At 37.6% G+C, this 19,855-nt stretch overlaps 1 protein-coding gene across 1 annotated transcript in view; it reads right to left on the reverse strand.

The window, feature by feature from the left end:
- Positions 1-3,163: 3,163 nt before the first annotated feature.
- The window catches only part of RIMS2 (regulating synaptic membrane exocytosis 2), a 572,812-nt gene continuing 556,120 nt past the window's right edge, over positions 3,164-19,855 (reverse strand). The window contains exons 26-30 of the mRNA XM_046642144.1: positions 10,248-10,389; positions 6,434-6,546; positions 6,004-6,105; positions 4,464-4,603; positions 3,164-4,027 (exon numbers count right to left, since the gene is read on the reverse strand). Of these exons, the coding sequence (XP_046498100.1) occupies positions 3,809-4,027; positions 4,464-4,603; positions 6,004-6,105; positions 6,434-6,546; positions 10,248-10,389 (716 nt within the window). The 3' untranslated portion in view covers positions 3,164-3,808. The remainder of the gene's footprint in view (positions 4,028-4,463; positions 4,604-6,003; positions 6,106-6,433; positions 6,547-10,247; positions 10,390-19,855) is intronic.

Here is a 19,855-nt window from a genome sequence, read left to right on the forward strand (position 1 = left end):
TGGTAAGGCAGTACAGGCAGACAGCTTTGGTGATTTCTTGACCAATTCTCTCACGGCCCCTACAAGAGTGACCATCATGTCCTTTATTGTTGCTCATGGAGCCTTGGCATCTGGAGTTCCTGGGAAAGTGAAGATGTTGATGTCAATGGCAGTCATGTTGTTAGGATTGTCAGGAACTGCTAAAGAAGAGCTCAGTCCTGAGCAGGGAGTTGCAGGAAGGGGCTAACATGGATCATTTTTGAGAAAATAGAAGGGCTTTTCAGGAGAGGGTGTATAAGAAAGGCAAGGGAATTTTATAACAGGAGTGTATGAACAGCAAAGAAATAGCTCACTAGAGTAGGGGAATAGTGAAAAATATTGAGTAATGAATAGCAAAAAAACGAATAGTGAAAAATAACATGTGATAGGTATTGGGGACTGTGCTGGAATTGAGCCCTTGGAAATGGGAGAAATGGCTGTTTCCAAGAATGGAGAGAGAAATAGGTTCTAATTAATCCAAACTACTTCTTAAATTTAGAGCCAGGGAGGACTCCCATTGGAACTCTGCTGGGGTTCTTTCTTGAAGTTTGAGGAATTGCCCTAGAAGGGTATGGAGAAACCTCACCCATTCACATTTACACTACAGAAGCCAGTCTCTGGACAGGCTGTTACATGTCAGGTTATCGCATGTGTCTCCCCAGCTCAAAATGCACCCCCAGCCCCACAAGCTGAACTGACAGGTCAGTGCAAACACATAGCCTAAAGCCAACTGTCGCCCTCGCCGTTTCCACCCAGGGAACGGTAGAGCCTGTGCATGACTCTCTGTGACTCTGCTATCATTGGAGGCCAACTGACTCAGAAATCTGACTCATTTCACTCAGAAAATCTGCAAGCTGCTGAGTCATTTAATCAGAAAGAACCTCAATCCAGAATAACAACCTTTTTTAAAAGCAGCAACTTTTAATGATGTGAGCAGAAAGCTTTTGGCACTTCAAAGAAATGTTCTACTGAGGGCTGTTTGCTAAGACCAGCAGCCTGCTTCTGTTATGGAGAGGGAGAAAAAGATTATTTTCCTGTCTTTAAACGATGTGTGCATTTGGGAATGAGTTGCAGCAGGCTTGAGGATGCGTGGGGAGAAGAGAAGTCAGAGAAGGCTGTGCATACAAACATCTGTAAAGAAAATGTTTTATTTAAAGTGTTAAATACCATCACCAGAATGAATTTGATTTACATTAGTTGGTGTTCATTACAGGACTAATCTGCCCACTTTTTTTTCGCAACTGGAATTCCCTTTACTTTGAAAACATACTATGTACAGGGCAGCAATGGTCACTGGAATAGTACTATTTACATGACTAAACCACAAGTCGAGGTGCAGACATGTGAAAATTAAAAAAAATACACCAACTTTTAAATAAATACTGCATAATGACAAGTATGTACAAATATTCCATACACTCATGTCCTTCTTATTAAAATTAGAAATAATTTATATAGGAATATGCACAAAAGATTATGTGACTGCATCTTAGTATCAGGAAAATGGTAAACGTTTATTCTAAGGGAGAGTATAGACACTATAGGTCTATTAAATCAATTGTTGCTGGTACACAAGTGTCTAAATTATTTCCATGAAGTTTTATTCGTTCTTTTAACGACTTTACCTGGGTCCATCATAGATCTCAGAATGTCAAGACACAGTCTCGGTGTATTTCATATTGCACCACATAAAGAGAAGGCATTTTTAGTGATACTCATTTTAACTTTTGCACCATAGCAAACATGATAATTTTTAATGGTCAGTACTGAATTTAAAAGGAAAAAAAAAATAAAACAATTTTTGTGCATGGCCTTAATTTAAACGAGCGATGTGTATGTGGATTTCACAAGTTATTATAAGAAATCAAAATCAACTAACGATGTGTCATCAACGTGTACATAAAGAAACAGAAAGTATGTGTGGTTTCTTCCATTAACCAGTGACTTTTCCTCTAACTAGGGGAACTTAAGAGAAATTTGACCTTGCAGCACCACCCAATGGTAACAACTGACTGTAAAACCAAAGGCAGGGGTTTGACTTCAGGGGATTTTGTGTGTAGACTTTTGGTGATGGCATCAAAGAACTGTTAATAGGCAGATTGACTTTCTTTGAGTCACCTAAAAATTGGAGCTTTAAAATTATTTGTTGCAAATTTATGTTTACTATATTTCTTTAGAAATATAATTTGTGAAAAATTGAATTTTACTACAGAAAAATGAATTAATAAACAGCCCTGTGTTTCAGGGCTCCAAATTTTTAGCAGTGTTTCTATTCACATAGTAAATGGAAATTGACTAAAGAAACTGCTTTAATTAATTAAAAAACAAAACCTAAGACCTTCTAGAAATAATACTTTAACCCCTGTATGAATAATGCTGGTGCTAAAAACAAATTTATTAGACATTACAATGGCCACATGATTTTAGGATTTTCCTGTAAACTGAACTTTGAAGGTGAAAATAAAATTACCATGCACTGTACAATAAATTGCAAAAGTTCAAATATCTTCTTTATCAAATACATGCTGACTTACTTTAATGTACTCCCAAGTCATGTTGCAAAATCCTTTCAACATGCTTGAAATAAAGAAAGCTCATAAACAGTTTTTTTTCCCTTGAGAAATTCATAAATTCAGAAGCATCTATGGCTCTGAATCGAACATGGGATATAAGAGAGTATCAGGTCAAAAACTTGTAATTTTTTAGTATAATATTCACTCTGGGAGAGAGAAAGAAAATAAAAGATTAAAAGAGGGAGAGGAGGAAAAGTGAGATAGAGGAGAGGAGAAAAGATGTGAACAATTTGCACATATTGAACTTCATAAGATTTGTATATTTAACATGGAAATAAATTGAATATATTATACTTATTTGTCACATAAAGAGAATTTTAAGTATCTTCTAGAAAGTATTTCATTTGTAATGTCTGCCAAAACACAGACTATGGTCAAAGAATAAACATGGTGTATCTTTGTATCACCCTGTTGCATTCTCTCCCCTTTTTAAAACCATGCACTAGTGAAATTTATTTTTAAAAATAATATAAATTGTTGAAAATGGCTGATTTTTATTCTTTTTTTTTTTTGCAAGTTGCAGCCTCAAGAAAATAATTTAAATATTCAGCTAATCTGTGTCCATGCAAAAAAAAGTTTCTTTAATTTCATTCAGTACAGTGTAGCCACAGAATTTTGTTTTTCAGAGTCCAACACATCTTGGCATTAGTGCATGACGTGCCTGCTGGAGCTGCGAAGTCTACCGCCGTTCACGTTGGACTGGCTGCTCCTGGTCACCGGCCAGATGAGGGCTGAGGTTTTGTCCTGGACCACTTCTTGGGTCCCCTGCTTTTTACCTGATGCTTCCTAGGACTTTACTCCTTGACTTGTACCATGGCTTAATGGCTGTATAGCTCCATTTCTGTGGCATAACAGGGCTTTGGGGTCAGAGAAATGAAGAAAAAGGAACGATAAAAATATAAAGGTGCCATTGAAAAGGGCTTTTGTTGCATGAAACTGACTGATTCTTTGAGATTAATCCATGGCTTCAGATTGGACCAAAACTCGAGTAGTATTGAACTCTAAACCTGATAGTTCTTCATAGCTCTGCTCTTTCACCTGAGGGCCTTCTTTAGGGCACAATGTGTGCAACTTCCTCTGAGAACACAGGATCGCTTTGTATCCCTAGAAACAGGCTCAGAAGACACAACATTAAGCATGCAGTGTTACCAGGGTTTGCGACCTGTGATTTTTTTTTTTTGTAACGCTGGTTGCTATGGACAACAGTTTTACAGTTGCTATGAACGAGAGTAAGAAGGTCCAGTTGAACTTTCCAGAGATGACTGGGAAGCTCTTCTTGTCAGAGGGGCCAAGGTTGGATCTACTAGGGAGGAAGGGGGGAAAAGTTTGAACCATCCAATCACCATATTGGATAGCTCCAGTTCATCTAAAAGTATCTGGGCCACTCCCATAAAGGATTTGTGATCCATGCGGCCATAATCTCCCCAGACAATGATCTGTTGGCAAAATAAAAGGGAGAATAATGTCAGTATAATCATGTACATAAGAACTTGTAAGGCTAAAATACATTCAGTTAAGGGGCTGACATCAAACAGCAAGTTAAACAGTTGTATTTAATGAGTCGGACAGCCATCTTCATCTACTAGACTCCAAAGGTACACTAGGAGAACTGCGCTGGAGTGTCAAGATCGTAAGCAGTGCAAGGAGACTGGGGTTTATGTGTGATGGGGATTGGCAAGTCTATAGCTCACTTTAAAGGAAACAACAGTTCCTACAGCTTTATAGCACTGGGCATTGTTTTGAAGTTCCTAAGAGGTTCAGCTGTGAGGAGCAGAAAAGAATAAGAAAAGATAATAGGGAAAGATGTTGGGTATAAGGTTTGACTCCATGAAAATACTTTCTTAGGTAGGGGATAAACAATTCAGCAAATACCTGTAAAACTTTTCCTTGGGGACTCTCTTCGAAAGATAATAGCTGCTGGTAAAGTGGTTCCAGCGTTTTTCTTGCCACTTTTGTTTTCTTTTTGGCTATGCAGACTCCATTATCTAATAGATACACCTTTACATATGGTGCTTAGGAAAGAAAACACAGAGGAGAGTCAGGTGATGGGCGATGGTCAGGGAACACCCAACTCACGGGTGACAACTGCCAGAGCTTAGTTTTAGGCTGAAAGGACTAGCAATCCAAAGTTATGGCCTTTCCACATCATGTCACAATCGTTAGGCCAACAGAGGACTATCAGCCATTCAGGTAGTTTTAGGCAACGTTGACCAGCCTCTGAGTTGATCACTGATTTGCCATGAACTGATTATGGAGATTTGAACACTTGCATTAAATAAGGTGAAATGTTTCCAGTCCCTAAAAATATTCAAGAGTGATGTCTTACTCAGGTTTTCATTTATCAATACTTAAATCTAATTAAACAAGCTTGAAACTATATTGTTTTACTCACCTGTCCCCATAAATCATTTATTTATCACTCAAAAGGGTTTGTTTATTGGTGGTGGTGTGGGTACAAGACACAGTGGGGTTTGACGTAATTAGCTAGAAAAAGGCAACTAATTATGAATTCCATGGCTTGAAATTTATCTGACAGACTCTTCATAAAAGCATTCAATGCATATACAAATCACAATATTCTTTATAACATAGCGGTTGACTAGCTCCAAGACCTTTATAAACACAATTGTCTTAATCACCCTGCAAGGTTGTACATTAGGTAATATACATGATAATTTAGAACTGCCACAAGGATAGAGTGGTTAAGAGATTCAAAATTACAATTCAGTCAGTAGGGGTGCTAAAGCTAGAAACCGAGTTTCAGAATCCTCAGTAATTCTTCTCTATTATACCTCAGATCCAATGTTCTATACATCTCTGCACAATGCATCTGGAGTTTGTGGCATTTTCCATGGCTCCAAACACTTTAGATTATAACAAGATTTCAGTACAAAATATGTGACATCACGATAAAAATTTATAATGGTGCCTCTCTTTCTTCATATGCTACAGGAAGTAAAAGTCTTTATATTTGGAATATCCTGCATACATAGGCTTATGCTACTTTGGGGGCCTGTATCTATTTTTATTCTAATTCCAGAGCTTTAAGGATTCCCAAGGAAAATTTTGAGGCTCCAGATAATCTGAAGAAAAACATAAAATACCAGCTAAGAAGAAAAAGAACTTTCTATGTACATGTTGTACAAAATGAATTATCTAAGTATGGCAGTTTTTATTTTGCAGGGGTTTCTACTATTTATGTACTTATTCAACTGCTTAAATTATCCCCACCACACTACTGTCATTGAATACTCACTCAGGATAAACAATAAACTACTACAGATAATTGACTCATTTATTAGTATTCTTGATTATCTGAAAACAAAGTTTTCAGCATTGAACTAAAAACAAAGTCTCTAAATTGCAAAATGTGGATTATGAACAATAATAGTAGAAGCTCTTCTGTTTTTACCTGGCAGTGTCTTGGAACCTGGTTTTACAACAAGGCCACGGGCACGAATGATTTCCACCTCCAACTGTCCCTTTTTGTCCATCATTCCTACCTGAATGTCACCTAACGGTGTGTGAGGAAGAAACAAGCAGCTCTTAATATACAAATGCAGTGGGAAAAATGCTTGTGTCAAAGACCTTGGTTTAACATCATTACATCATTTCCCTTATATTTTCTTAAATTAAAATATACTTAAAATTTTATCAGTGGTATCTTACTTTAAAGAGCACATAAATTGAGATGGAAAAAATTAGTTCAAGATTTTTTATTGTTAAAATCTAAGATAGTCATTCCTGCTGATAGTACTATTAAAGATCCTATGAAATTTAGAGAATGTAATTTTCAATTATCTAAAAGAAAAACAATGAAATCACGTGACGGAAATTCTTACCCATTGCAGGTGTAGCCAGAGTCTGGCGCCCTACTAGCTGGGCAGGGCCAAGGCCATCCAGAAAATCGCTGAACTGGCTATCAGAGGCCAAGCGGACACCAGGGAAAATCAGACTAAAAGCAAAATAACATATGGGATTAAACCCTCAACTCCTGCGAACTTTCAGGTAGCCAGGTTACCCTCTAGCCTCTTCCTGTAGCAGGAACAGTAGGTACTACTATTTTGCCACTTATCTTAATCGGATCCCAACACTGCACTCCAGCCCCCACGGCCCTCCCTCCATATTCCCTAACAGCCCACGAATGCCACCAGAAGCACCTGTCACACTGTACTGCAGGCTTTGGTTTATGTGCCTTTCTCTTCCTCGGTCTGGAGGGCAGGGACAGTGATTTCTATCAACGGCACTCAGGACATATTGAGCACATACTCCATGACAAACACCATCATACTGAATCCTCTTAGCCGCACTATGAGATGGATTCTGTTATTTAACCTATCTATAGACGAGGAAACTCTTTCAGATCATTTCTCTCAGCACACACACACGTTGTTATCTCTTCCACCTTAAAAAAAATCCCTCTCCTAACTCCACTTCTTTCTCCAGCTACCATCCCATTTCTCTCCTTGAAACTCCTTGAAAGAATTGTCTCTATATGCTATCTTCAATTTCCTCTCATTCTCTCTTGAAACCAATCAGTTTTTCCTTGCTCTCTTCCTTGCTTTATTTTTCTCCACTCCACCAAGATTCTCTGATCAAGGTGGCCCAAGGATCACAGTAGTAAATCCAACTGTTAATACTTGGAATTCATTTAATATTAGCATCGTTTGACTCAATTAATCCTTCCCTCTTCCCTGAAACACTTTCTTCACTTTGCTTTCCAAACTTTCTAGTCTTCTGGTTTTCTTCTTTTGCCAATCTACTTCAGTCTCCTTTGCTAATTCTGCTGCTAAATATTGGGAGCTCAACCATTTGTCCTCTTACCTTGTCTATATGTATGAATTCCCTTGGTAATCTCATCCAGTCTCATGATTTTAAATGCCATCCACGATATTATCTAGATTCACATCTCCAGCTTGGACCTCTCTGTTGGGCCACAGACTTGCATTCTTACTGCTTCATCTACATATCTGTTTGGACGTCTAACAGGAACTTGAAACTTAACTTGTCCCAATATCACTCTCAACCCCCATACAAACAAAAAAACAAACTCTGTCCCTGTCAGAAGATTCCATCTTAATAAATGGCAACTTCATTCTTTCACTTGCTCAACCTTGGAGTTATCTTTCCTCTTTGTTACAGACTGAATTGTGTCCCTCCCAAATTCGTATGTTCAAACGTTAACCCTCAGGATGACTGTATTTGGAGATGGAGCCTTTAAAGTGGTAATTAAGGTTAAATGAAGTCATAATCTAATGACTTAATTAGATTATGGGGCCATAATCTAATACAGCTGGTGTTCTTATAAGAAGAGGAAGAGACACCAGGAGCATTGCACACACAGAGGAAAGGCCATGTGAGGACACAGTGAGAAGACAGCCATCTGCAAACCAAGGAGAGAGGCCTCAGGAGAAACCAAACCTCCTGACACTTTGATCTTGGACTTCTAGCCTCCAGAACTATGAAAAAATTAATTTCTGTTGTTTAAGCCACCCAGTCTGTGGTATTTTGTCTTGGCAGCCCTAGCAAACTAATACACTCCTTTCTCTCATTACTCACATCAAATGCATCAATAAATCTTATTGGCTCTCAGTCAAAATACATCCAGAATCTGACCTCACTAAGGCCAGCATCATTTTCTATCTTCTGTCTTACTGCAGCAGCCTTCTGAATGACCTCCCTGTTGCCACCTTTACTCTCCACCCCCAAAGCAATCAGAGTGAGCTGTTAAAACTGAAGTCAGAGAATGGTAGGCCTCTGCTCAAAATCCTTCAATGGTTTCTCATCCCTCTCAAGGCAAAAGTAAAGTCCTTATGACGATATGTAAAGACGATGCAAGCTGCCTCCCCTTGGCCCCCATATCTTAACTCCTAGGCTGTTACCACTCCTGCCCTTACCCCTCAGTGCTGCCCTTCCCACTGCTGATGCCTAGCAGGCTCCTGCCTCAGGGCCTCCACAGCGCTTCAGCCTGGAATATTCTTCCCTCACATATCCATATGCTTACCAAATTCCTTCAGATCTTTACTCAATGTGTCCTTTTCCCCGGCTACCCTACAAAAACCCTACCCTTGCCCTCTATCTTCTCTCTTCCTTTATTTTTCTCCTTAGCACTTGTACTACCTAATCTACTATATATTTTACCAATTTTTCTAATATATACATTTTAACAACTTTTCGTGTTTATCATCTAGCTTTTCTATTGGATTGTAAGTTTGGTGAGAGTAGATTTTTTGTGTTTGTTTCTGTTTTGTTCACTAACACATCTCTAGCACCCAGAACCATGCCTGGAATGTTGTAAGCACTAAATAAATGCCTGTCAAGCTCAATCAACTAATTAAAACAAAGCTTAGAACAGTTAAATAACTTGCCCAAGGTCCTACAGTACCAAAAAACAGATGAGAACTTAAGCTGTATGATTCTAAAGCCCACGGTCATGACTACCAACTGATTTTGGCTCCATTGTATGACTTATATCCCCAACTCATAGCACAGTGCTGAGAACACTGGAAGGTATGGGAAAATTTATTGACTGAATTCATAAGTATTCACTGGAAAAATGTTTCCAGTGAGACTATAAACATCTGGAGGGCAGGGGCCACAGTTTAAACATTTTTATATCCCTAACAGTATCTAATATAGTGCTCTGCAATGATAAGTGCTTAGTGCTCATTTATTTTTTACATGATTCTCTACCTCTTTTAAGACTTCCTTGATGAAAATCAAACCTATTTCTTTCCTCAAACTTAATTCCCAAATATTAAGTTAATCCAAACATTTTAATGTTTCCAAGTTAATGTATCCCATATAACCTGATTTATAAATGTATGGAAACCATAAACAACTCTTGTATTTATATAATTGTGCCTGACAAATTATCCTTAGGGCATATCATCAATACTCTGCCAGCAGCTCCCATCGCCTCACATCTGTGAACTGGCTACACGTATGTTGTCTAAACATCTGATGCTTCCATGGTGATGATGGAGTGGGGTCAGTTAACCCCACTTTCCTCTATTAATTTCCTTTACATATCCGTCTATGGATCTGCAGTTGCTAATTACTGTTAATTTGTTGATGATGACAGGGCTATATGATCTTTACAAATGCTTTAAAAATATCTCAGATGCACTTGATTCAAGGGAAAGCTATGTTATAACTCCATAGAGGAAAGGCTCACCAACTTTCTCTGTGGTGTTTCTTATTGGCTATTACATTTACCTGAACTATTTTTTACTGCATGGAACTAAATATGTATCAGTATTCGATATTTTTTAGTAATAACTCTTAAAGATTTTAAAAATCAGCATTGTTCATGTGGTGTGGCATGAGTGCTTATTATTTTTGTGTTTTTATGTATTATTTCTAGGTAAGGCAAGCTATTTGTTTTGCATGTATTGTGACAGTCACATTTTAGCATCTTGCCGTTAAAGTGAAACACTTTATCCCCAAACCTATGTCTCTTGATATAAAAAGTCAGATATGTCACATTGTTCAGTGGCAGGTGAGCAAAAGTTCTCTTCACAGCAAATCAGCCCGCAAAAATGAAAACGGTGCTGTCGAGTGTGAGCTAACTTTTGTGAAAGCAAAGAGACAGAGACAGAGAAGATGGTCTCCGCAGGCTCGGAAGAGACGCCCATCCCCGCCAGCCTCACTCACTTTCCTTCTGAGCTGTAGCTGTTCATGCTGCCATCTGTAGATTCTCGGCTTGCCTGTCGAGTCATCCAGTTCCTCATTTCCACAGCCAGGCCTGTTTCTGTACTTCTCTGGACAGTGCTCCGTAGCTTTTTACCTCCCGCTTCTGCACAAACAGAAAACCGAAAGGATGAGAGCTTTGTCATCACCATCTGGCAACAAAGAATATCAGCCAAAGCTTTGAGGTCCTCAGATGAAGAGAACTGCATAGATACAAATGCTCTTATTAAGGAGACAGAGAGAAAAGGTATTTCAAACAACGTCTTGTTGAGTGGGATGAAAATTTTCTAAAAAATCTTTGGGAAGCACAAAATACCATTGTTTTATTTCCATTTAAAACAGTGTTCAAATTGGTAACAAAAGGAACAAAAAGGTTCAAACTAAAGAAAATAAAAAGCTTTGTTTTCATTGTAATATTTGAATGCAAGATTAATTTATGCCTGTCTTTTTCTTTTTTCTTTCTTTTTGTCATGGTGAAAGAACTAGGCCTTCTTATTATTTCCAAAGAACAAGAGGTGAGTAATCCTCAATTCTAGTCTTAACTTTCACACGAAAACCTGTTTTTGTGGGGTGATTGATATTAGAAGGCAAAGAAAACTATACAAAGGAGACAGCCCTGTTTGATAAGTTTCACATTTATTGGTAACTTTCAGAGAGATTCTCAAAGGGAATGCAAAAACCCAACAATGCCATGTGAAGAGAGCTTTTTAATTTTTGGTCCTGGATAGTCATGTCAAGGATCTTCAACAGTTTGCGTGTGAGGTATACTTACAGAAATCAGTTAGAAGACTGGAAACTGCGTCAAGTACTACAGACGTGACAGAGGCACAAGTGCTATCTGGAGAGGTCAGGGAGGAAGGAGCTTCAGAGATGCAGTGGGATTTGAGCTGGGCTTGAAAAATCAGCAGATTGGGACCCAAGAAGAGGCAAGAAGAGAGTGTTTTTGGCAAGGGAAAGAGCTTGGACAGAGGTGTGAAGCTGGGAATGACCATGAGCGGTTGAGGGATGGTGCAAATAACCAAAACATATGGAGGAGGCTGCAGTGGGTCAGACAAGAAACTGAGTCCCAATTACAAAGGGCTTTGCATGCTGAAACATGGAGTTGAGAAACTACTAAAGCTGGAGCAACAGGGTGACAGTCCCAAAGTATCTGTATTAATTTACTTCTTGTCAGGCCAAAGCATTTATATACATTGACTATGCATATTATTAGCTTTGGGGGATATGGTAAGCTCTTTTAGTGCCTGGTATTAATAATTTAATTTTAGATTAATAAATATTTGTTGATATTGCCAGTGACTTGTTGAAATCCCTTTCACCAAGCCTCTTAAAATATTTTCTCACCATTTTGAAACACTGCTTTAAATTTCATCTGTTCTCCATTTCCAACTTTAATGTACATCAAAGTGCTTTGAAAAAGTATATATAAATATAAGTTATGACTGACCTACAGTGCAGTTCCAAAATCTAAGCCTAACATTTTAGATAATTGATAATAAACATGTTGTACTGATATGAACTAGAAGATGATATAAAGCATCCCCATCAATGAGGAAAAGCTATTCTTTACAGAGGAATGTCAGTTAATAAATGTAAAAGCAATGATAAAATTTTTAAATTACCAATTTGCAACCTCCAGTGGAACAAATGATTTAAATAAGGTACACCAATGGATGCTAACACCATTAGATAAAAGGATATTCAAATGAGCCAAGATATCACCCCACAAATTAGTTCTACTTGTTAAAGGAAGACATGCACTTTAACACTGGGAGACGGGGCTATCATCATCTTAATCAAGTGATCAAATTTAGTAACACTAATAGTGGGACAATCATATGTACCTCCTGATATAAAATACACAGCATCACCTATTAAGTTGTTCTGGAGAAAAATATACAATTATTTCTAATCAGGCCTTTGGAACGAACTTCTAGTTTTCAAAAATACAGAGGATAGAGTAATGGGGTAAATGACGCAATTAAAAAAAAAATCCAGACAAACCAGGAACTTGGGATTTTGTTCCAGAGAATTGTCCTAGTCTCTTAAAAAAAGTTAATATTGGGCCAGTCCTGAAGGCCTAGTGGTTAAGTTCAGCACACTCTGCTTTGGCAGCCTGGGTTTGGTTCCTGGGCATATACCTACACCTCTGGTCAGTGCCATGCTGGTGGGGCTCACATACAAAAAGAGGAAGACTGGCAACAGATGTTAGCTCAGGGTGAATCTTCCTCAGAAAGAAAAAAAGAAAGAAAGAAAAAAGAAAAAAAGAGAAAAATTTAAGCAAATAAACTAACAAAATGAGGGAAATGTTCCAGATTAAAAAAATATTCCAGAGATGTGGAATTTAATGGTTATTAAATGCTATGAGTATAATTCGATCAGTTTCTTTTTGGGAAAAAAGAAAACAAGAAATTCTAAAAGCAAAACACTCTAAAAGCAATTTTAGGACAAGTAGGGAAAATTTGAAGATGGATTAGATATTAGATAGGATAAGAAAATTATTAATTTTCTTAGGTAGATAATGGCAAGTATTATAAAAAATTTCCTTATCATTAGGAGAAACATGTTAAAGTATTTAGACCTGAAATGCTATATTGTCTGCAACTTATTTTCAAATGTTAGAGCAAAAAGTACACATATACATAAAACAAAGAGGATAAAAATTAAAATTAAAAAAAGGATGGGGATGAAGAGTAGAACTCGGTATTCATAAATTTAATATTTATGATTTTATATGAGAATGACCCCCAAATGGCCACATCAAAAAGTAATAGAATTCTGTCCAGGTGTGAACTGGAATCATGGAAGGTGGTAGCTGGTGTGAGGGAGCGAGACCAAGGGCTGCATCCTGGCCTTCCATGCAGCATTACTGTTCACTTCCTGTGAAGAATGCCCATGTGAAAAAAAACGATCAAGAGAGACAGACAACTTCAGTGAAATCTGAAAATGTGGAATGAGTATATATACGGGAAACATATAATTTTCAAAGGAAATGAGATTCCTAAAGGTCTCAGGACATAGCCTTTGCAATGTCAAAGATCTATTGTTTTTCATTTAATGTCTGATTCTATCACATCACAAGTGACTTGAAAATCTGCTCTGATAGGGTGATGAGAACCAGCCACCATCTGTCAAAGAATAACAATACAATGAGCATGTAATCCTTTTGTTTACAGATTGCTTTTTACACGCATCCTCTTCAGAACAACTCTAACAATCCTCATTTTATACATACAACATGGAAGGACCCCAGCGGGTTACACAATTCCCTGAAGCCACGTAGAAAGTGATAGAACTAGAGTTTGTACATAGTTCCTTGACTCCAAATTCTTTGCTATCCACTGATTTGTTGTCAGAATATAATCAATGGGTAGCTTGGGCAGCTGTCTATGCTAACGCTGTAACTGCATATAAGAGGCCCTGTTAGAAGCAGCTCGTGGGTGGAAAGAGCAGAGCACAGTCAGGCTGTGGCATCAAACTGCTTCTCTTTGACTCCCCCAATCATGTACCAGCTGGGTGACACTCAGCAAGTTACTTTACCCTGTGACTCAGTTTTCTCAAACTGTCAAATGGCAATGATAACAATGCCTACCTGGTAGGGTTTTTGTGAGGATTAAGGAAAACGATATATTTAAAGTGCTTAGGCTACTGCCTGATATCTAGCAAATCTTCACCTAATGATACTGTTATTATTATTACCATAAGATAGGGAATCAGAAAACGTATTCTAGGCTGATCTCTACCACTAACTAGCTGGCTCTGTGGCTTCTCTGAGTCATAGTCCTCTCTGAGTCTCTGGCTCCTCATTTATAAAAGACTGGAGGGGGGAGGGTGAGAGATGATCTCTGTTCTTTTTTAGCTTTAAAGTCTATGAGTTTGTGTCATTAGTGTATGACCAAGACCATGATTAACACCAGACATTGAGGAGATAGTGCTACTCATTGCCATCTGATGGAATCGAAGAATTCTAGGTAATATGCGGAGCATTTATGATAGTTCTTTAAAATATGTCTTTTAAAATATACTTATATCTGATACATTTATAGATATTTTAAAAACAAATGTATTTTTCAGTGCCACAAATCCTTTGCATCACAATCACAATAATACTAATTTAATCTAAATATAATTCATGATGGAGATTCACATTTAATGTTCCAAATCTCTGCCATGTTATTCAACCTAAAAACTGAATCTATATAACAGTGAATATCTATATGAGGTAAGTGTGGTAGGCAGAATTGTAAGATGACCCCCATGATTATGTTACTTTACAGGGCAAAAGGGGTTTTGCATATGTAATTAAGGTTATCAATCAGTTGACCTAAAGATAAGAAGATTATCTGCGTGGGCCTAATGTATACACATGAGCTTTTTAAAAGCAGAATGCTTTCTCTGGCTGGTTCCAGAAGAGTAATCAGGGAGAGCTGAAGCCAAGAAGGATTCAGTGTACAAAGTCTTGAAGACGAGGGGACCATGTGGCAAGGACCTGAGATCAGCCTCCAGCTGCTGAGAGCGATATCTGGCTGACAGGCAGCAGAACGGGGACCTCAGGCCTACAACTGCAAGGAAGTGGATTCTGCCAACAACCTGAATGACCCTGGAAGCAGATTCTTCCCCAGAGGCTCCAGATAAGAAATCAGCCCAGCCGACACCTTGATTTCAGCCATGGGATACCCTAAGCAGAAAACCCAGCCCTGTCATGCCAGATGTGTGACCTACAGAACTTGAACTAATAAACAGGTGTTGTTTTCAGCTGCTAAATTTGCGGTAATTGTTAAGCAGCAATAGGTAGTTTTTTAGATAACTTTTTTAACAGGGAGATCTAGAAAAATAACCTATTGTGACCATAGGAATGGACCAACTGAAATTACCTGTAAGAACTTAACAGCTGTGTTAAAAAAAAGTGCATATTTTTAAAAAAGAATATATATACATGTATACACTATATCATATACATATACATGTACAATATATATGTGTGTGTGTGTATCAAGATGTTTAAAAGTACTCAGGTAGCAAACTATAGAACTAAGGTCCAAATTACCTTGCTATAGAACCCTTAAACTACTCCATCCAATGTTAGGCATTTTAAGCCAAAGTGCCTTTGGAGAAGATGACTGCAGGTAAAAATCAAGTTCTTGAATTGCAAAGCATCACAGGCAGACAGCAGAACCCAGGAGGTGTCCTTGTTATTCTGCTCTGCTTAGTCTGATGACTCATTTACATGGCACCCTCCGCATTCAAAGAAAGCTACTTGATTAAACAAACGATCAAAAGGTCAGTTTCTCCTAAAAATATCTGAAAACCAGAAAACCCTTTGAGTGACTTGACAACAAAAATCAAAAGGTCTTCCCTGCTACTGATTTGGAAACTCTCCTAAGCCCCAAGACAGGCTCAAAATGAAATGCAAAACTTAATGTGGTGGTGACTTCTTTCCAAATCTTGGACCCACAGAGCCCATTCCTGCTTGCTCTCACCTAGAAGGTCTCATCTCCTATTACAGACAGACTCACTTCAGAGTCAGAATTTTCTTGATGTTAATATGGGAAATGATTTCTGTAAACAGGTTGAAGACAGGTTGGTAGATTCTGAAAACTGACTTTAATTTTTTTTTTTTTTTTGAGTAAGATTACCCCTGAGCTAACTGCTGCCAATCCTCCTCTTTTTGCTTGAGGAGGACTGTCCCTGAGCTAGCATCCATGCCCATCTTCCTCTACTTTATGTGTGGGACACCTACCACAACATGGCTTGCCAAGAGGTGCCATGTCCGCACCTGGGATCCCAACTGGCAAACCCTGGGCCGCCAAAGTGGAACGTGGGCACTCAACCGCTGCACCACCGGGCCAGCCCCTGACTTTAATTTTTAGTTCTGATCACAATTTACATGCTTTGAGTTCATAAGGCACTATTTTTATATTTTATTCAAAATCACCCTTTTCCAGAGTGAGTATAATTTGGAGAAGCTATTTGCATTATATTTAAAGAAATTTTAAAATGTATTAAAAATTAAAATTTTGAGCCAGCTCTGATGGCCTAGGAGTTAAAATTCAGCACACTCCACTTTGGTGCCTGGGTTTGGTTCCCAAGTGTGAAACCACGCCATTTGTTTGTCAGTAGCTATGCTGTGGTGGTGGCTCACATAGAAGAACAAGAACTTACAACTATACACAACCCATGTACTGGGGCTTTGGAGGGAAAACGGAATAAAAAAGGAAGAATATTGGCAACAAATAATAGCTTAGGATGAGTCTTCCCCAGCAAAAAAAAAAAAAAAAAAAGAAAGAAAGAAACAAAGAAACAAAGAAAGAAACAACTTGAATGAAAAAAACCTAAAATTTCTAAAATTATTATTCATAGAATTTCAGAAGTTATCTTAGGGATCCAGGGTACCTTTGTAGTTTATGCACTCCTTTATTGTAGCAATGAGAAAGTTGAGGCCCAGAGTGGCTAGTCCCTCTTTGGTAGAAGATTTTCATCTTTAAAAAGGTGTAATGAGGCAGCCCTGATGGCCTAGTGGTTAAAGTTTGGTGCTTTCCACTTCAGTGGCCCGGATTCAGTTCCCCAGGCACAGAACCACACCACTCGTCTGTCAGTAGCCATGCTGTGGTGGCAGCTCACATAGAAGAACTAGAAGGACTTACAACTGGAATACACAACTATGTACTAGGGTTTTGGGGAGGGGGGAAAAAAAGAGAGGAAGATTGGTAAGAGATGTGAGCTCTGGGGGAATCTTTCCCAGCAAAACAAAGAAACAAAAAACCCCAAAATGGTAATCTCCTTAGACGCTTAATGCTAAAAAAAAGAAAGTTGCAATAATTTCAAATTGTACTTTAGCTGTCGTCCATCTTGCTCCTCTAATTTCTCAAACTTTCAAGTTTAACATTGCCTCCAGCACTCTCCTCAACCTCCATGGCAGGCACTGTGGGCATAACTTCCCATCAGCAGGTTTTATATAAAGACATGAAAAAGAATGATTTATTTACCTATTTGGTCCCTCAATATGGGGACATTCATGAGTTGATTATTACAATTGTGTATAAAATCTTGTGCACTTATATTTATGTTTGTCAGGGCTTCTTACTATAATACATATAATTCAAATCTATGAAGTCTAAACGAAATAGGGACAAATATATGACCATTTCTTTTGGACTAATCTAGGATCTGCACTAACAACTAAAATAAAATAGAAATTAACATTTGATTTCCAAAATTGTTTCAGAGTTTAACACAACTATGCCAACAGCTTTGTCACAAGTATTATGAAAGTTATGTAGTTAATAGCTACAATACAATGAACTACAAGCAGAGGTCAAAAGTAGGTATTAGGATGTTTAAATATATTCACTTTTCCCCCCACCTCTGAAGTTAGATGTGATCATGTGATTTGCTTGGCCAATGAAATGTGAGCAAAATTGGCTCATGTAACTTCAGGGCAGAAGCTTCAAGAGTGATAATAACAGATGACTCATAATCATCCGTGGCTTAACACAAAAAATTCACATCTCACTCCTGCTATATGCCCATTGAGAGTCATACTTGTGGCAGTACTCAGGGACCCACGCTGATCGGAGACACCTGTTGCTACCTGCTTCCACATAGAGAAGTGGGGACATGGTGAGTCACACATCAGCTCTTGAAGCTTCTGCCATGAAGTTACAGTTGTGCTCAGATTTCATTGGCCAAGCAAGTCACGTGATCACACCCAACTTCAGAGGTGGGGGGAAAAGTGAATATATTTAAACATCCTAATGTCTACCACAATTGTGACAGATAAACATATAACAGCTATAGACAGTATTCCATTCACTTGTATGTGAGGTTTTAAATTTTTGTATTTTTTTCTTTTTTTCAACTTCATTAAAATATGTGACCACTTTGAATACAGCTCTCTTAAAAAAAATTCTGCATTTGATATTCTATTTTATAACTTGGTTTCATGGCTTTTGTCTTATAAGTATGCTTAAAGAAATTTTAATCACTGTTTTTGAACTTCAGATTCATATTTTAAACACATTAAAATAATTTTTAGGTGCTGGCCTGGTTGCACAGTGGTTAAATTCACATGCTCCTCTTTGGCAGGTGGCCCTGGGTTCGTGGATTTGGATCCCAGGTGCAGACCTACACATTACTCATCAAGCGATGCTGTGGTAGTGTCTAACATACGAAATAGAGGAGGATTGGCACAGATGTTAGCTCAGGGCGAATCTTCCTCAAGCAAAAAGAGGAAGCTTGGCAACAGATGTTAGCTCAGGGGCAATCTTCCTCACCAAAAAAATTAAAAAATAAACGAATAAAATAATTTTTAATTTTAAAATAGTTTTAGATTTACAGGAAAATTGTGACGATAGTACAGAAAATTCCAGTATACTCTACTCTTAGTCACATCTTACATGGCTATGGTACATTTGTCACAATTAATGAAGTAATATTGATACATGACTATTGACTAAAGTCTATACTTTATTTGGATTGCCTCAGTTTTCACCTGAAGTTTTTTTCTGATCTATGATGCCGCATTACATTGAGTCATCATGTCTCTTTAGATTTCTCTTGGAGATAGATTTTTAACGTCTCTAATTCCTGACATTCTTTTTCATTTGTAACTCCTTTTAGTCTGCTCTTTGTATGTGAAACTATCATGCAGTATGATAAATCACTGTAGTATAAATATACCCATTAATGAAACCACTTATTTTTAGTAAAATCAATATATAAGTTGAAAATACTCGTCTATGGAAAAACAGAAAATATTTCATGTCATGAGTGAAAAATGCCAAGAGTATGAAAATGTTATCGATACTAAATTAATTTATACTGTATGGCATAATGCAAAGAGACAGAGTTAATATACATATTTTTAAATAGTTTATTAAAATAAGTTTAATTATGTTTCAGATAAAAATTAAATAAAATCACCACTCCCTATGTAACAATTAATTCAGGCAAGGATCAGCAAAGGATGTTAAAATCATTGAGTGAGAGGTTTTTGGGAAACAGGACATTTGGATGGTATCAAAGAATCACCCTAGAGATTACTTAATAATCATAAAAGGAAGAATATATCTCTTCCATAGAGAGAAACTGAGAACCACCTCTTAACCAAGTGATCAGACTTCGCATGTCTAAGAGTGAGAAATCTTGACATTATGTCTACTGATAGATGTATGAAGTTTATATCTCCTATGACATTCAACCTGAATCTAATCATGTCTCTAGACCTAATGTTCAGTTTATAGAAGACACAGAGAATAGAGAAAGTGATCAAACAAATTCAGATTGTTGGTCATTCCACCAGACAACTTTGTCTGGACTCTTCAAGACAATGTCATGAAAAAAAAGTGTAAGTACTGTTTTAGATTAAGCATAACAATCAAATACAACGAATGAACCTTGACCAGAACCTGCATTGAGAAGAAAAACAAGGGAATGAAAGCTTTTAAAAACATTTTTAGGTCAATTGAAGAAAAGTGAACATGGAAGGAATATTAGATGATAGAGATTTTTTAAAATTTTTATTGTTTATAAGTTTTTTTAAAAAAATTAAGAGATGCATGCAGAAGGACTTA

This window comes from Equus quagga, chromosome 16 (genome assembly GCF_021613505.1).
Source record: "Equus quagga isolate Etosha38 chromosome 16, UCLA_HA_Equagga_1.0, whole genome shotgun sequence".
Classification (NCBI taxonomy): domain Eukaryota; kingdom Metazoa; phylum Chordata; class Mammalia; order Perissodactyla; family Equidae; genus Equus; species Equus quagga.